This window comes from Anomalospiza imberbis, chromosome Z (genome assembly GCF_031753505.1).
Source record: "Anomalospiza imberbis isolate Cuckoo-Finch-1a 21T00152 chromosome Z, ASM3175350v1, whole genome shotgun sequence".
NCBI lineage: Eukaryota > Metazoa > Chordata > Aves > Passeriformes > Viduidae > Anomalospiza > Anomalospiza imberbis.
This window is the reverse complement of record NC_089721.1, coordinates 26024751-26042072: the sequence shown is the minus strand read 5'-3', so window position 1 is coordinate 26042072 and position 17322 is coordinate 26024751. Positions and strand designations below refer to the sequence as shown.

At 35.9% G+C, this 17322-nt stretch overlaps 1 protein-coding gene across 1 annotated transcript in view; it reads right to left on the bottom strand.

Moving 5' to 3' along the window:
• Positions 1-17322, bottom strand: part of TUT7 (terminal uridylyl transferase 7) — a 33372-nt gene that overhangs the window by 1287 nt on the left and 14763 nt on the right. Inside the window, exons 11-28 of the mRNA XM_068176009.1 lie at positions 16327-16458; positions 15409-15589; positions 13944-15073; positions 13668-13818; positions 12885-12971; positions 11926-12026; positions 11349-11406; positions 10523-10626; positions 9400-9489; positions 9197-9310; positions 9011-9088; positions 7611-7788; positions 7000-7047; positions 6787-6878; positions 6204-6319; positions 2867-3186; positions 1051-1127; positions 820-883 (exon numbers count right to left, since the gene is read on the bottom strand). Coding sequence (XP_068032110.1) covers positions 820-883; positions 1051-1127; positions 2867-3186; positions 6204-6319; positions 6787-6878; positions 7000-7047; positions 7611-7788; positions 9011-9088; positions 9197-9310; positions 9400-9489; positions 10523-10626; positions 11349-11406; positions 11926-12026; positions 12885-12971; positions 13668-13818; positions 13944-15073; positions 15409-15589; positions 16327-16458 — 3121 coding nt within the window. The remainder of the gene's footprint in view (positions 1-819; positions 884-1050; positions 1128-2866; positions 3187-6203; positions 6320-6786; positions 6879-6999; positions 7048-7610; positions 7789-9010; positions 9089-9196; positions 9311-9399; positions 9490-10522; positions 10627-11348; positions 11407-11925; positions 12027-12884; positions 12972-13667; positions 13819-13943; positions 15074-15408; positions 15590-16326; positions 16459-17322) is intronic.

Genomic DNA, 17322 nt, shown 5'->3' with positions numbered 1-17322 from the left:
TGTAACCTGAAACAAGAGATTGATACAACTCCACCATACCCTGCTGCAAAATAAATCTACCAGAATCAGTGATAGGGCACTGAATCGTTATGCCCAAGTTTTGCTTCCAATACAAAACTCAAAATTTGTACACTTCTCCAGATTAAAAAAAAATAGGTGGCTTCAGCCTGTTCAAGCTGCCACTGTGTTCAACAATTTAGCTAGAGTTTCTATAAGGACTGATGAAGAATCATACAATTCTAGAATGATTTGGGTTAAAGGTCATTTAGTCCAATCCTCCTGCTGTGGGCAGGGACATGTTCAACCAGATCAAGTTGCTCAGAGCCCCATCCAACCTGACCCTGGATATTTTCAGGGGTGAAGCATCTCTGGGCAATCTGTGCTGGTGTTTCACCATCCTTGTTGTAAAAAACTTCCTTCTTTAATCTAATGTAAATTGACCCTCTTTCTGTTTTAAACCATTACCCCTTACTACTGCAACAGTGCCTGCTGAAAAGTTTGTTCCCACCTTTCTTAAAGGCCCCTTTTTACAACTGAAAGGCCACAATAGTCTTCCTTGAAGCCTTCTTTTCTCTAGGCTGAACAACCGCAACCCTCTCAGCCTCTCCATAAGAGAAGTGCTCCATCCCTCTGATCATCTTGGTGACCCTCTTCTGGACTGGCTCCATCAGTTCCATGTGCTTCCTGTCCTGGGACCCCAGAGCTGGCTGCAGGGTTCCAGGTGGGGTCTTAGCAGAGCAGAGGGGCAGCATCCCCTCCCTCACCCTTCTGGCCAGGCTTTTACACATAGTTTCTGAATTGAACTGAAGATATACAAACCTGACTGGGGACTCAAAAATACTTTTCCTTTTGGTTTCTTTTTTTCTTCATGCATAAGCACTCCCTATAAAAAACATACACATTAATAAACCAACAAAACTGAAGTATTTCATTTCACAACATAAAAGGTTTTCCTTGAAAGCTTAGCTAAATCTTTTCTTAATTACATTATATGGACTTTAAAACATATAAAAAGTAAAAGATGCAACCAAAGTGGCATGTGGTGTTTACCTGATTTAATCTACCAGCATGTTTGACAGCAGTGGGTAAAGAAGGGGACCTGCACAACACTTCTGGCTTTGAGCCATCTGAAAAAAATCATAAAAAGGAGTTGCTAATTGGAAACTAGTTTCCATTTCAGTTATCATAAAACAGAAAAACACCAAAATATTTTCTGTCTAGAATCAGAAAATGTAGAATGTAGGATACTGTTATTTTCCTCAATTTTATGACATGGAAAACTTGAGTAATGTGGTGACATACATTTAAACTAAATTAATCTTTGAATCCTCCTCAGAACTTAGAATGAATGAAGGTAAGGTGGTACGTGAAGCGTCCATGGTCTCACAAAATGCAGCAATGCAAAGAGTGAAATCTAAACTCTTTGATCCATTTGTTCGTAGTACTTTATTCAACTAGAGAGAACACTTCAGGCACTAAACAAGCAATAAAAGACAAAGCCCAACCTACAGCAATTCTTTCAAATTGAAACATATTAATTCCCAAAACACAGATGATAAAAACACCTATTGCAGAACTTATTATTTTAGACATATATAGTGTAAAGCCTAAGTATAGTCCTCATGTGATGAATGCTAAATATGATTGACTATGAAACAGTCAGGCATATTCCCCTCCACCTTAGCAGACTCAGTATCACAGCAAACAGAATGGCAGGAAGAGAAGTTTATTGAGAAAAGGTCAAAGACGAACAAACTCCGAAGTTAAATTTAGACTTGACATACACCTTCAAAAGGTCAGAAGCTGAATGAAGCATGGTTTCAATTTTTAATCAACTTTTCTGTGTCTCCAGTACTTCTAGTAGTCTATCAAGATAAGAATACTTCTAAATATATTCACAATTTTGAATATACTTGCACTATTTTCCTCCCTCTTCCAGTATTTTCACAGTCTCATGCTCTCTTTCACTAAATGCATCTGACTATGAAGAGTTTCGTGATCTAAGGCAGACAGGATATTTTTGCAAGTAGAGAAAAGCTGGTTTGAAAAATGTTTATATAAAAGACTCCAATCTATTCCTTCAAGAGGTCAAGTCATGAGTAATTTGCAAATACAAATTTTTTCCAGCCTTAACTTAAGTGCACCCCAGTTTGCCTACAGTGAAACAGTGATACTTTGCTCCTTTGGAAGCTAATTACAAGTACCACCTACTGTCTTAAGTCTCAGTTTTATCTTGGAAAGATATTACTTCACCACACAAATGATGAGCAATCCATCATATTTGAAAGATTACTTAGATTATTATATACTTTTGCTTAGCAGTATTTCATTCAGGTCTGTCAGTCAGGATCTACAAGATGAACTTCTGTATCCCTTCAACTGCTGAGTCATCAAAAACATTATTTTATTTTATTTTATTCACAAAACTCAATCTAAGCGAATCTGTACACTTTTCACATTGACTTCAGGGTCATATAGAATCATTCTGGTTTAGGTAATGTAAAGAGCTGTAACACTAGGTTTTTTTGCAATTATGATGAACTGGAAGAGAAGCTTCCAGTAATTTGAAATGTTGGCAAACTCACATACTGTGACGACATTGGAAGCAATTTCAACGTATTTGATACTCATACCCTTTTTATTACAAATATCTTATCTGCTAAGAGAAACCATGCCAAATCTCCTAGGATACAGCACATTTCTGAAAGGAAAGTGAGGATGAAGGGAAACTGGTTGAATGCAACTACATTAAAAAAACCTCCACATTTACATGATGCAAAAACCTTATCTATTAGTCAATCATGTTAAAAATACAAAAAAATCCCGTAAGTGCTATTTAAACTACTCAGCTTGATCAGTTTCATACCTGCAACTCCTTTATATTGTGGGCATTCCTTTTTAATATGACCTTCTCTTCCACAGATAAAACAACGTTTTTCTCCTATGTCTCTGTCTTCTAGGCGCTTCCATTTTTCTGCTGATTGCCTGGGAGTCTTCTCTCTTCCAGTTTCCACTATTACCCTTGCTAGTTTCTTCTTCTGAGGCGTACACAGGTACAACTTTCCCTCCTTGATTAAGTTCTCCTTTTCTGCTGGTTTACTCTGCATTTCTTTGTCCTCTTTGCTTTTTTTCTCCTTGATTTCTCCATACCTTTGTGTACCTTCATAATCACGACGCCGTCTCAGTCTGCAGGAGAAGAAAAGTGCTACAGAATTCAGAGGCCTTACATTCAAACAGAGAGTCAGTTAAAAAACAGACAGAAAACACCTTAGAGAAAAGAATTCTTCAGTGGGATAAATAAAGTGAATTGCCATACATTTCCTTTGACTCTTCCACCAAATAGTGCTCCACTTCATTACTCACGATGTTACATGTATTTAGTAATTTAACTTTACAATTAGATGATAATACATATCGTAGCAGGGGTCCCCGATGGGTAATAATTAGCATTGACTCCATGATTCCAGATGTCTGATCAACTGCTTTATTGTACTATACTATACTATTAAGAAACCCTCATCGCTCTTGCCAACAGTCCAATACAGATTGGTCAATCAATCCAAACACCATCACCAGTGACCAATTAGGAAATCACGCTTTGGTTAAACAAATCTCCATAACACATTCCACATGTGCACCACAACAGGTGCAGCAAGTGAAGATAAGAACTGTATCTCATTGTTTTCTTTGAGCTTTCTTACAGCTTCCCAGGAGATAGGTCTCTCTCTGTCCAGAGGATAGGTGATTACCACAAATAGAGTCCTAAATCCTAATAATGGTAACTCAGAAATTACAAGAACAACTGAAAATCTGGCTGCTCAAGTTGCATACAACGGAAGAGAAGAAACACCAAGTAAAATGTTAAAGGAAAAATTACATAGGGCTATAGTTCTGTGTTTTTTCTATTTGTATGACTCAACCAGAACTGAGCTCTTTCCTTCTGAAACTGCATATTCACTCTAAAAGTCTCTTCTGTTGAGAGAAGCTTCTAACATTCTATGTGACTTAAACGTCTAGCAGTGAAGAAACACTACCACTGTCAGACTTGTTTCATCTAACTTCATACATGACTACAGAAGGAGATAGAAGTGAAACCTCCAAATCTGAAGATAATACCACGGTCCTTTGGAAAGTTGGATGTATTGCCAACGGCTAGAAACTTGGAAAATACTTCACAAAACTGAATGAAAGGTAAAAGAATGGCATGAGCTTCAAGATGAGCTTATTTTTAAAAAAAAAAAGGCATAAAAGAAAGACCTGGGGAACTATAGGCTGGTCAGTCTCACCTCTGCCTGGTAAGACTATGGAGCAGATCCTCCTAAAAACTAAGCTAAGGCTTATGTGGAAAATAGAGAGGCAACTGGTGATAACCAACATGCCTTCACAAATCATGCCTCACAAATCTGGTAGTCTTCTGTAAATAAGGGTTACAGAAATAGGTAAGGAAAGTGACTGAAATCATGTACCTGGACTCTGCAAAGCATTTGACACTGTCTTACACAACATCCTCATCTATAAAATGGAAATACCTGGATTTGATAGGTGAACCACTCAGTGGATATGGAATTGGCTGGATAGTTTCACTTCAAGCATTGTAGTCAATGTCTTGATGTCTGTGTGAACACCAGTGATGAGTGGTGTTCTTCTTCTGTACTGGGACCAGTACTATTTAACATCTTTGTTAGGGACATAGGCAAATGGATTTATGTGCACACTCAGAAAATTATTGGATGACTAAGATTAACTTTAAATAGATAGAGGAAAGCACTGTTTTACATATCAGTCAGAACGCTTACAGAACTGGTTGCCACAGAAGACTGCTAAGGACACCAAAAGAATCAGGTTCAGGAAAAAAAAAAACAAACCCTAAACCAAAACTAAAAGGACAAAATCATAAACAAGTCCAGTCCACAAATGAGCATTAGCAGAGCAAGGCAGGTATGTGCTCTCAAATCTCTTATACAGCAACTGCAGATGCTGAGGGAATGCATGAGAAGAGACTACAGAAGACAACTAGTTTTCCCTTCATAGACAGCACTCCCTTTTGCAATAAATGGCTGAACAGAGGATTCAAATGTATCAGTGGTTTTACCCCACAGGGCATTTCTGTTCTTAGATGCATAGTCCCATTTACTCTTCCTCTAATGTTGCACAGAACGTAGCTGAGTATGTGCAATGAACTGGTGTTTCACTTCAGAATGCAAGATTAAAAATCCATTGATCTAAGACAGCAGTTTGGATGTTGAGAAGGCTTTCACATCACCTTCAGCATTCTTTAATTTCAAACTATCATCAGCTACTGTGCTTGTGATTGCTAAAGCTGAGTAAATTTCCAAATTAATATAATCAACAATGTACGTTCACAAATCTCTAACATATAGTGGAAGAGCCACTTCATCCAACATGATGCTAGTAGCTTTTTTTTTTTTTAACTTAGTTACAGGAAAGTGCAAATGATTTTTAATGACAGCTTTAAACATAAATAGATTCTAAACAATGGTTAGATTTTTCCATCCACCTTACAAGTGAGCATAAAGGTTTTTAAGATTTCACTGTTTTTTAGACATGAAGTCTTTAAAGAGCTTTGTCTTAACTAAAATCAAAATTAAAGGATGAGTTTTAAGTTTAGACATTTCATAAGAGGAAGAGCAGCAAAAAAAATTTAGACATTCATCTGTTGCCAGAAGAGAGTCATTGAATATTGGACATGGCTACTCAGGGACAGGAAACATTCTCCTGGATATAAAACAGGACCGTGTTCTCATACATGCGTGCTTATGAAAAGTAATGCTGTGACATTCTTGCCTTTCTTTTGATAGGAATTGCATGATTCTGTGAACTTGACAAAATCCTGTCTTGCCAGGAGCAGCAAAATTCTGTTAGTAGCAGCTATTAAATAAATAAAAATATAGAATGTATCCATGAGTACTTTTCACAGCACACAGTTATTCTGCTGAATATTCTGCTGAATATTTAGATTCTCTTTGACCACTCCTTTCCTGTGTTACAAAATGGAATATACTTCTGCAGCAACACTATCCACCACTGCCAAAAGAGGTACTGATACATTTAAAGTTTAATTCAGGTTACTAAGTAATCTGCAGCTAAATAATCAACACATTTTGCTTTAGCATTATGATCCTAATCTTTCCTAAACAAACCTAAGGAAAAAAGTTACACACAGATGCCAATACTATACTCACTTTTGTCTCATGGGACAATCCTTCATGAAATGGCCAATTTTACCACAAGTTCTGCAGCATCTATCATTTGGTGCCAATTCTCCTTCTGTTAGAACCTCAGGATCAAAAAAGTACTCCTGTAGAAGAAATAATATATTTAAAATGAAAATCCAAACACCTGGAAACCAAGATAGATACAAAAAGTATTAAAACAGCAGTAAGAGTTACAGAAAATAATAAACTTGGGGTCTGTAGATGAACCCTGAAAGACCTGATGAATTAACTGGCCACTGACAACTTCTTTGACAGGCAGCCTTCTCACCACCAGGTCTGTACACTGTTATAGAACTGCAGTTTTAAGAAATACTACGGTAGTTTTGATTTGTATTAGAAGACATAAATCTGTACAATGAAACTCTGACTAGTATTCTGCATACCAAAATATTTTACATGCAAGTAACATCAAAACGGTACCAGCAGTAACTCCCACGATTTTTAGAGTAGTGTGGAAATTTAAGAGTTTATAGTGAATGTAGCCATAGTCCTGCAAAGGCTAAGTTATATGCCAAAGAGCTCACACATTCTCCTCTTAGAAAGAACTTACCATTTTTGATGGGTATTCTTTAGGAAATATTTTTATAGGGGTACCAAATACCCTTCTGCCATTGATAAAAGCCTTCATTATAAAATTTGTCACTGTTGAAGAAAAAAAAAAAAGATAAACTGAAATAATAATTGAAATATCAAAGTAGAATGTAAAAGAATATCTAAGACAAGATCTTCACTTTGTGACTGAAATTGTTAACAGAAGACTTACTTTTTCTTGACAATCCAGCTCCAAGATTGTGGTTCAAATCAAAGGGATCTGTAGAAAATAACATGACAGGCATTCCTCAATGTGCAGACCAAAAGAGTAGAAATTCTTTCCATGAAAATGAAATGGGTCAGAAAACAGGTTACAGATTATTTCTAAAATATGTCACTGCATTTCCTCTGTCAGAGATCACAGCAATAATAAACACTGATAGTACACAGTAATCATATACAGTTAAATCATTTAAGTAAATACAGTCTCAGATAAATCTAGTATTTTTGAGAACACTTCAATTACATTATACCTAATTTTTTTGCCAAAGGATTTTGTTAAAACTATTTTTCTGCCATTTACGTCATAATGAAAAGTGTGAAGTTTGCTTTGCAGCTTCTTTTCAGTAGCCAAAAAACCCCTTAAGAATAATGTTTAGCTCTACTCCAACTCAATGGCAATTTTGAGATGCCTTCAAAACATGAGCATGTAACAATTTATAATCTAGTAATAGAAAAATAAATAAGCCTCGTGAAAAAAGCAAAATTTTCATGTTAAAGAAGTTCTGTATATTCTGGTATTTTATTATTTTATTTTTATATTTCTGGTATATTTGGTTTTACCTTCAATTACAATATATTTGGAGGTCCACTGTTTCTTGAAAGTTGTAAGCAGATTTTTCCTCCTGATGCAGATGACATGCTCTTTAAAATCAAATTCTTCTGTGTAGAATCGGAGAAGTCCCAGCCACAGTTGCCCAGCAGATTCAGTGTTTTTCCCATAGTCTGGCCAAACAACTGGCTAAAATGACAAAAATAGTTACATTCAGTACTTACATTAAGCATTTTCATGATTTTCATGATTTCCATAATATATTTTCACCATTTATTTTATACAGAAAAACAACGGAGTTACACCAGAATACTTCCTTTCATAAATTATATTGATAATCCAGTATGGGTTTTAAACAGTATATTTTTTAATCTATTAACAACAAGAATGGACAATTAACAGAATTTCTGGCACTAGGTTTTGCCTCTTAAGAAAAGAATTTATCAATTTACTTTATGAGTCTGTATAAAACAAAATTATTCAAGGGAATTGACCAGATATACAAGTGGTAGCAGTTATTCTCATCCAGAGAGACAAAGAACAATTAATCATCCTTAACAGCTTAAAATAATTTTGTGATCTATTTTGTCAGATTTTGGAGTGTATTTTTTCACAGATGAATTACAACTAACCATATCCTAAAAGCTTTACAACACAGGAATAGGATTTTCATAACAGGAGCTACTCTACTTCCATTCCTGTATTTGTTCTGGATATAATTAATTTTGTTCTCAATAGCTGGTATAGTCTGTGTTGTGTATTTAGCATAAGAGTAATGTTGACAACATTGATAACCCACTAATATTTTAGTTGCAGCTCAGTAGTACCTACCCTAAAGTCAAGGACTTTCCAGTATCCCATGCTCTGCAAGCCAGCAGATGCACAAAAAGCCAGGAGGGAGCACTACCAAGGACAGCTGACCCAAACTGGCCAAAGGGATATTCCATACCATGTACATGATCTCAGGGGAAGTGGCCAGGAGGTGCTTACTGCTGCTGAGGGATGGGCTGGGCATCAGTCAGCAGCTGCTGAGCAGTTGTACTGGGCATCTCTTGTTTCTCTTGGGTTTTAGTCCTCTCTCTCTTTTAAATTATTACCATTATTACTACTACTGCTACTACTATTATTATTAACATCAGTGTAACAATTACATGTATGAGGATTATTATTTTGTTTTGTTTCAATTAATAAAGTGTTTTTATTCCAACCCACAAATTTTACTTTTTTTTTATTAGCCTTCCCACCAGGGAGGTGGCTGGGGGAATGAGAGAGTGGCTGTATGGTGCTTAATTGCCAGCTGGGGTTAAACCACAATATTCAACCTCTATATTTGGGAACAATGTCTTTAAAAGGAATTTCTATTCATTTGCCAAACTACAGGTAACATTTCCAACTAGTCTGATTTACTCACCAACTCCTCTATCTTATCAAAGAAATATACATTCCAGCCATCAACCAAAATTTCAGGCTTTTTTGGCTCTTTGTAGATCTGAAAGAGAAATACTAAAACTCATTAGAAAAGCCTTTTATATTCAGCACTGATATTCTTCTGATCAATACCGTGTACAGTTACTCATTTCTTTCTGATATACCGTACCTCTTGAAGAACAGGAATGACTGGTGGATTTCTCTGTTGAAGGAAATAAAGCACCATAAGAGTATATGCGTAAGATGACAAGCTACCTCGAGATGCATCTCCAATGTCACATATCTAGAAAAAGAAACATGATTTTTATCTTTCATGGTGTTCATCCCTTGCTGCAGGAACTACTGCTTCTAGAATGCCTGAAGCATACTTACCTTTGTAAAGACTTTCATTGTGTAACACAGATATTTTACTCTAGGATCAATAGCTGCATATGATAACAGAAGTCTGGTGTTATGCAAGGCCTACAAAAATAAGAAAGTCATGTAGAAAATAAAGAAACTCTGAAGTCATGAAGGAAATAAGCTGAAAACATGAGAAAGAAAAACTCTAAGTTTTGCCCTCAAGAAATGCATATGTGAAGACCTGCATAGTAGGAATATATATTGAGAAAGGAAGCACTCAACAATGAGGTTATCACCTGCTCTTTTAAAAGCCAATCAATTTCCTTAATCTGTATGGAAGTGGTACAAAGCAGCATTTACAGAACAATAATTCAAAACAAGAAGCACTGATCTCCTACTACAGTTTTAAAATATTTAGTAGAAGGTAAGTACTTGAACCCTGAGATTTCAGTCCAGATCGGTAAGAGCTACCAAGAGACACATATGGATGCATAACTTGACGGAGAACATTTTCACACTTAGTGGTTGAGGTATCCTCCTTGAGCTCATAATAAACCTTCAGAAAGCTTAAGAATTGTCTCTAAGACTTAACTTTCCTTTGCTGTTTCAAGGAACAGGGTTTTGAAAATTAGAGATATGGAAATAAAATAAATCTCTTTTGTAAATGTTTGGCCAAGAACACATGGATTGTTTTTTTCTTTTGTGTGGTTTTGTTTGTTTGTTTTTTTCTTTTTTTTTTTTTTTTTTTTACATTCTAATATATTACAGTTCAGGCAAGCTGGGTTCAAAATTACTATTTCAGGTCTAAAGGTTAGGTAAGAGCCATGATGCTAGGAGGAGTCTAAAAAATCTGAAGTTACTTCATTTTGTCTCTCATTTAAGAAAGACACTACTTAAACCACTGTTTCTTACTATTACTGAAGAACTAATAGATTTTTTTATGAAAGTGACAACTCTGAAGTCACAACTGTGCAGCTGACTCACTCATAATCAAACAAACAAAACCAAAAAGGTTTCCTTGAAATATAAAACTGCAACAGGTAATTGGAAACACTTGCTTTTTGAACCTCATCCAAACAATCACTTCAGTCTCAAGAAACAGATCCTCAGTTTTTTATTACACAACATAAAATAAAAAAGGAGATAACCTTACCAGAGTGTTATATAAACTGATGTCTACTTCAAGACCACTTCTGACATGGAAAAATTTGACAATTGGGACTTTAGCAGTTGTTATAGGCAAGACATTTCTTAAACCTAGGATGAAATGTTTTATTACTGAATGGCTACAATACAGTCTTACACAGTATCACTTAACTTTCAACTGTAGCCAAAAGGCTACAAAATAAAACCTTGGTTGACACCAAATTTGTATTTCAGTTATGTTTTAACACTGATTTTAGCAATTTGTCAAACATGATGAATCTGATAAACCTAGTTTATAAAAATGTATGTTTAGCCCTCTTGAAAAATAAAGAGTAGTCTAAATAAGAGTATAGAATTTCTTTATAGAGAAATAAGCTTAAGACATCAATGATAGTTCATTACAACTCATTGGAGACACACCAAAATGAGCACTATAAAATTCATGATTTCTTGAAGAAAAAACCAGGATTCTCATTGCAGACTTGTATCAGAATATATTTTACTATCAACTTCCAATGCACTTAACATACAAGTACGTAATTATTAAACTGAAGCCTCAAGTCTTAAATCATTGTTCTTATGCATGTAAGTTATAAACATACTATCTGTCCAGATCAGATGTGGTCCAATAACATTATAAACTTGAATATCTATATATAGAAACAAAAATAAATCAAAATGTTCCCAATACTCAATCTCTCTCTTATTAACATAAGCTCTTTTATGTTAGTTGTATCTTAATGATTTTCACCTACAGTGCCCCAGAACACTGTCACTACAGCAAATGAAGTAATAAAACCAGAATCACTTATCTTAATTTTCCAGAAAATTACCTGACTGTTTCTTGAGAACTTTTGCTAAATCTTCAATGATTCTGATGCAATCAAGTCCCTAAGACATTAAGAAAAAAAGCTGAAAGATGTATCTGCTCCAAGTATTTTAGCCAAACCTTTTATTATGTGCCATTAAGATTAACGCTGTATAATCAAATGTTTCATGTTATACAGAATTATGTGAATACAAGAAATTGTTTCAAAATAGCATATGTAAAATCAACAGCTGATAATATAATAATGAAAACTTTTTTTAAAAGCTGGTATTAGGCATGAAAGGAGACTGATGTGCTCTTCCAAAGTTTCCCATTCCCAGTTGTTTACGCAACGAAGAATGTTACTTATCTGCACAAATAAAGCTAGAAATGCAGAATTCGGGAGAAAACTGGCTACTTTAATCTTATACTCATCCCTACTCAACAGTAAACACCCCCAAAATAATCTGCCATAGTGGTAACTTAGTATTTCTTTCTCATATTAAAAGTTTCTATAAAATAATGACTTTGTTACACTAGATACACAATATAAGAAAATTCCGCATTTATTTAACCATAAAACCAAAATCTTCTGGACCTACCTCAGCAGTTTCCAGACCATCTATTGTCATACAGATATCAAGATCACTTTGTTTGAAGCCAAAGCCGTTTTTTGAGGAGCCAAACAAATCCAGCTTGGTTCCTGTAAGGTATGGGTTATATTACAGCCATATATCAACAAAAAATATCAAATTATATATAACACAGAATCTCAAATCATATGTAGCTGCAAACCACTGTATGTCTCCTAATACAGGCAGGAAAACATTACTGTATTTCTGTAGCACATGAAAACTTTCCAATCAACTTTGCTTATGAGAAAAGAATCTCTACTATGATTTATTCAAATAAGCAGTCTGACAAATTCAGAAGCAAGTTAGGTTTTCCAGTAATTAAATCATCAGCATGTAGGCTCAAGCTGACATCTGACTGAAAAATGCTTTATACAGATTCTGAGGTTAAGAGATATACCTGGCTCCAGAGAAAAACATCTTTTTCTAATTTTAAAAGACCATGAACTGAAGTCCAGGTGTTACAGGTAAGAATTCCAGAAACAAAGAAAGGAAAAAAAAAATCAAATGCCTAGGTTTTGCGAATAGGCCAGATATTCGCCAGGAGTATATTTTAAAATATTCCAAGACCAGTAAGTCTCCATAGAAAGTATTAAAAAACCCTTGTTATTTGTAAGAGCAGTTACAAAAATAAGTCTGATTAATAAATAAAGTTAAAATAGCAAATGTAAAACTATTTCACTTCTGCTTTGATTGTTCCTTCCTATTAATGTGTGTCATATATGTATAAATAAAAAATTTCAAATTTAAAAAAAGCCTTAAAAGACTTAGAACAAAAATTAATGTAATGAAGTATTCCAATGCTGAGCAACAATATGAGTTAAATATTAAAAACTAGAGTGTTTATTATACTGAAATTCCGTTTTCTTGAAAAACACTCAAGTATGAACAATCAAAAATATAAATAGAAGTTAGAATGGCCTAATTACCTGGAAAATCCTGTCTAATGAAGATTTCCAAGCTTTGTCTTATATGTTCCCGAGCATAATCTTCTACTATATTTGGAGCAAAATCATCTTTAAAAAAAAAAAAAAAGAAAAAGACAGCAATTTAAGCAACTGTTCTTTAGGAAGAGCAGTGAAGAGCAGATTCAAGTGAAAACAGAGAGGGGTTTACAGTGGGGCATGGGAGGGGAAAGAGAAAGACAAAATTCACATGTGAAAGAAAAAAAGCAAGGATGAAGTAGAAGAGAAATACCTGTTCAAAGAAAAACATTAATTAGACAAATAATGCATTTTGTCTGGTCAGAAATGGCGAGAGAGAAAGGAGGAAAGTTGGGTCACTCTGAAAAGAACAAAAGTGAAGAAATGTTACAAAACGATATTTTGACATGATTTTTTCTAGAATACTGAAGTCTTTTTTTATGAAAACTACAAGTTAAGGAACATTTAGCTTAATTCAAATCAGACAAATACAAAAGCATCAGTCAAAAACTCCACCCAAAATTAGATTCTCAGAAAATGTATTTTCCTCTATGAGTAACCAACCAGCCAGTTGGAAGAAAAATCTAAACACTTTCTAGTTCTCTAGATAAAAACTACTGAGCAGCTCTATAAGAGCCATTACCATTAAGCCAAATCATAGAATTGTACCTAAGATTTGGAGGCAATGTAGCAAATAAACTGTCACCTTATAACACCATTAACCTGTGGGTATTCAGGGTTTTTTCAGATTGTTTTTCTATGGCGCAATATTCAAAGGAAAAAACTTACGGTAACACTGGACACAAACTTGATCTAGAATAACTGAAAACTTGGGTGGCAGTGGTGGTAGTGGGTCAAGCTCAATTTTCTTGAAGTCTTCTGGACAATCATTCTTTAAATGACCTTCTCGTTTGCACAAGCTACATACTACTGTAGGAGACTGCATGAACAAAAAGCAAGATTAGTTTTAAAAGGTACAGTACTTTAATAAATTGGAGCAACACTTTCATATAACTTCTAACAGAACTCAAGCAATACATTCATGTTCTGATACAGCTTGCTTACCTTGCCCTTTGTAAATGCTTGTTTACTGAATTCATAAAAAAGTTCAGACTCTAAGCACTGTTCTACTGCTGTGGTCTCTTCAGAATGGCTTTCCTTCTCAACAAGATATTCTTGACTCAAATTGTTCCTCAGAGGTCCATCTACACTTTCTTTTAATTGTTTGTTTTCATATTTACTGGGGATGGAAAAATCATCTTCCTCTGAAAGTGCATCATCATCTCCAGATCCAGTATATGTGTTAGCTCCAGCTCTAATGGTAGCACTGTTTTCTTTCTGATTTAGAAGACTTGGTACTTCCTCTTCTTCCTCTTCATCATCTGAGTTAATCATTTGGGATATCTGACTCTGTGCTGAACATAGGAATTTTTGTGGGGATTCATCCAGTTCATCCGTACCTTCAGTGCTACTATAGTCATCAATGTCAATCTTATCATCTGTTATACCACTGCACTCCAAGCCAAATTCATCACTCTCTGTAAGTGCAGTTTGTTGAAAACCTTCTAAGTCTGAAATCCCACATGACTCTACTTCATGCTCATTCATCATAACAGGGAGTTCTCCACTGTCACTGTCTTCGTTGATTGTCTGCTCAGCAGGCAAAATAGTATCCCATTGTCGTTTTCGTTGTTCATGCTCTTCTTCTTCCTCCTCTTCTTCATCTTCATTTTCACTCTCTGTCTCTTCACAACTAGGTTTAAAATCCTCATTATCTCCAGAAATAACTTCCTCAATTATACAGTCTGAGTCTTCATGGGCAATTCCCATATGACTTATATCATCAGCTAAGTCATCTTCTGTGAAAGAGCCATCACATAGGTTTGAAGGACCAATTTTATGTTCCTTGGGAGTATGTGTATGCTCCGTTATGCTATCTTCTACTATGGCCATTTTTGTTCTACCATCCAAGTTTTGCAAGTCAGAATCTTCATGCGTTATAGCATCCTTTTCATGGTCCAGCATTTGGGATTTCTCCTCACTTGCATTTGAACAGGGTATTTTGCTCCATTTTGCACTTTTTTTTTGAGGCAAGGCAAAATACTTATAAGTTGCCCTCAGACAGTGAAGAATATACACATACACTAGCTGGCTGTTCAGAGTTCTTGCCACATTCCTTTTGATTGAATATGGGTCTAGTAGAAAGAAGAAGTGAGCCAGCAGTTAAAGAGTTAATTTCTTAAAAAAAAGCATACACTTACATCCTTACAGAGTCTGAATTGCTAGTAACTCTTTAAACATTGTGTAGGGACATAAGATCTACAAATTGTACCGAAAACAATTATTTAGTTCACTTAATTTTTTCTGATAATGTCTAAAATAATACCAATTGATTTTTTTGGAAAAAATATTCTACTATAACCAGTCCAATATTAAAAATTTCTAAGTTGTAACACACAATATGAACAGCCAAGTCAGCACCTTATAAAAATTACAGTTCTTTGAAGTTTGTTGAGAGATACTTATATACCTTCCACAGCAATGCGCTTTTTAGGCCAGTCTTTTAGTTCACGAGACACTGGTTCCTTGAGTCGTATGCTAATAACCAAATCAGCCATATTGAACTCCAAAGCATAGAAACGAAGCAGTTCAAGCCAGAGCTGACCAACAGGCGCTGAACACTGCTGACCTACATCAAATACTAAGGGAACCTGTCAATTACAGAAGAAAACCTTAAATAATATTTAGTACACAGGCGTTTAACTGCTATGCTTCCTTTATGTCATCTGTAATCTAGTGTGGCAGAATTTATCATTGGTTCTCAACTCCTGCAATTGCAATAAAAAACGCAATTAAAAAGTTGGAAGATATAGAATAAAGCTCCAAAATTCAAGAATGCAGCAAGAGTAAAGAGTAGCATCAGTGATTACTAACAATTGCTTCTTTAAGTGTTTATGCCATAATTCATAAATTTCAAAGAAAAATGCACATCTCATGTCACAGGACAGAATGGATTATACAGCCTATTTTCCCACCAAGTCTAAAGTGAATTGTTAACTCTCACAACATGCAATCACATAATGATACGGTTTCTTACAAAGTTGTTATAGTAGGAATAATTTGTAAGAACAGTTCCAAGCAAAGACAAAATAATTTTCATATGCTTAATCTAATTCCAAGATAAAACTGCTCCAACTGTGTAAACAATATTATCCCGGATAGATTAAAATTCAGGGTCTTATCAAAGAGAGAAATTACATCTATTTTCCTGCCAGCTCCTTAGCACCAAGAGCTAAACACAACACACCTTGAAGCAAGTAGCTGTGCAATTCCTTAGTTCAGCTCATGGTTTTGAAACAAAAGCACCAAAGTGAAATACATTGTTGTTCTTTTTTGAGAACAGCAATGTCTGCTACACTACTACAGGAAAAAATTTAAAAGTTCAGACCTTGCCCCTTCTAAGGGAAGTTTCTTGTGGCAAATCAGGATCATCAGTGGGGTTATGCTCCCAAACCACAGCATCGTTCTTGACTTCTCTCAAATGAAAATGAGTTAATTTGTTTAATGAGAATCCTCCAATCTAGAAGAAACAAAAAAGGAAACACAGAGCTAAACATCATGTGAACTTTAAATTTTAGTCCCCACACTGCAGTAGACTTAAGTTTAAAAAAAGCTGTCCCACTACTAGAATATGCCCCAACCTTTTTCTCTCTTCTCCCAATACTTCTCTACAAAAAACTCCCAAGAGGTCAGTGCTCTTGGAAGAGCGTGCTGATGTCCACACTCAAGAAATACAGTGAGGTGGACTGAAAACTGGTTGAACAGCAGATCTCAGAGGGCTGTAATCAGCGGCATGGAGTCTAAACATGGGCTTGTCATTATGGGTGTCCCACAAGGATCAATACTGAGCCCAGTGTTGTTTAATTTGTTCAGCAGTGATTTGGACAAAGAGACAGAGGCCTCCTCAGCAGGTCTTGGTGACACAAGGCTGGGAGCAGTGGCTAATACCCCAGAGCACAGCCTTGACAGGATGGACAGATGGGCAGAGAAGAACTGTCTGAAATTCAGCAAAGACAAAAGCAGGGTCCTGCATTCCACTGGGGAGGAATAACCCCAGGCACCAGCACAGGCTGGGGGTGGATCTGCTGGAAAGCAGCTATGTGGAGAAGGACCTGGGGGTCCTGGTGGACAGCAAGCTGTCCATGGGCCAGCTTGTGGTGGCCAAGAATGTTGTCCTGGGGTGCATTAGGAAGAGCATTGCCAGCAGGGTGAGGGGGGTGATCCTGTCCTCCTACTCAACCCTGGTGAAGCACATCTGGAGTGCTGGGTCCAATTCGGAGCTCCTCAGGACAAGAGAGACATGGAGCCCCTGAAGTGGGTCCAGCAAAGGGCTACAAAGATAATTAAATGACTGGAGCACCTCAGTTATGAGGAAAGGCTAAGG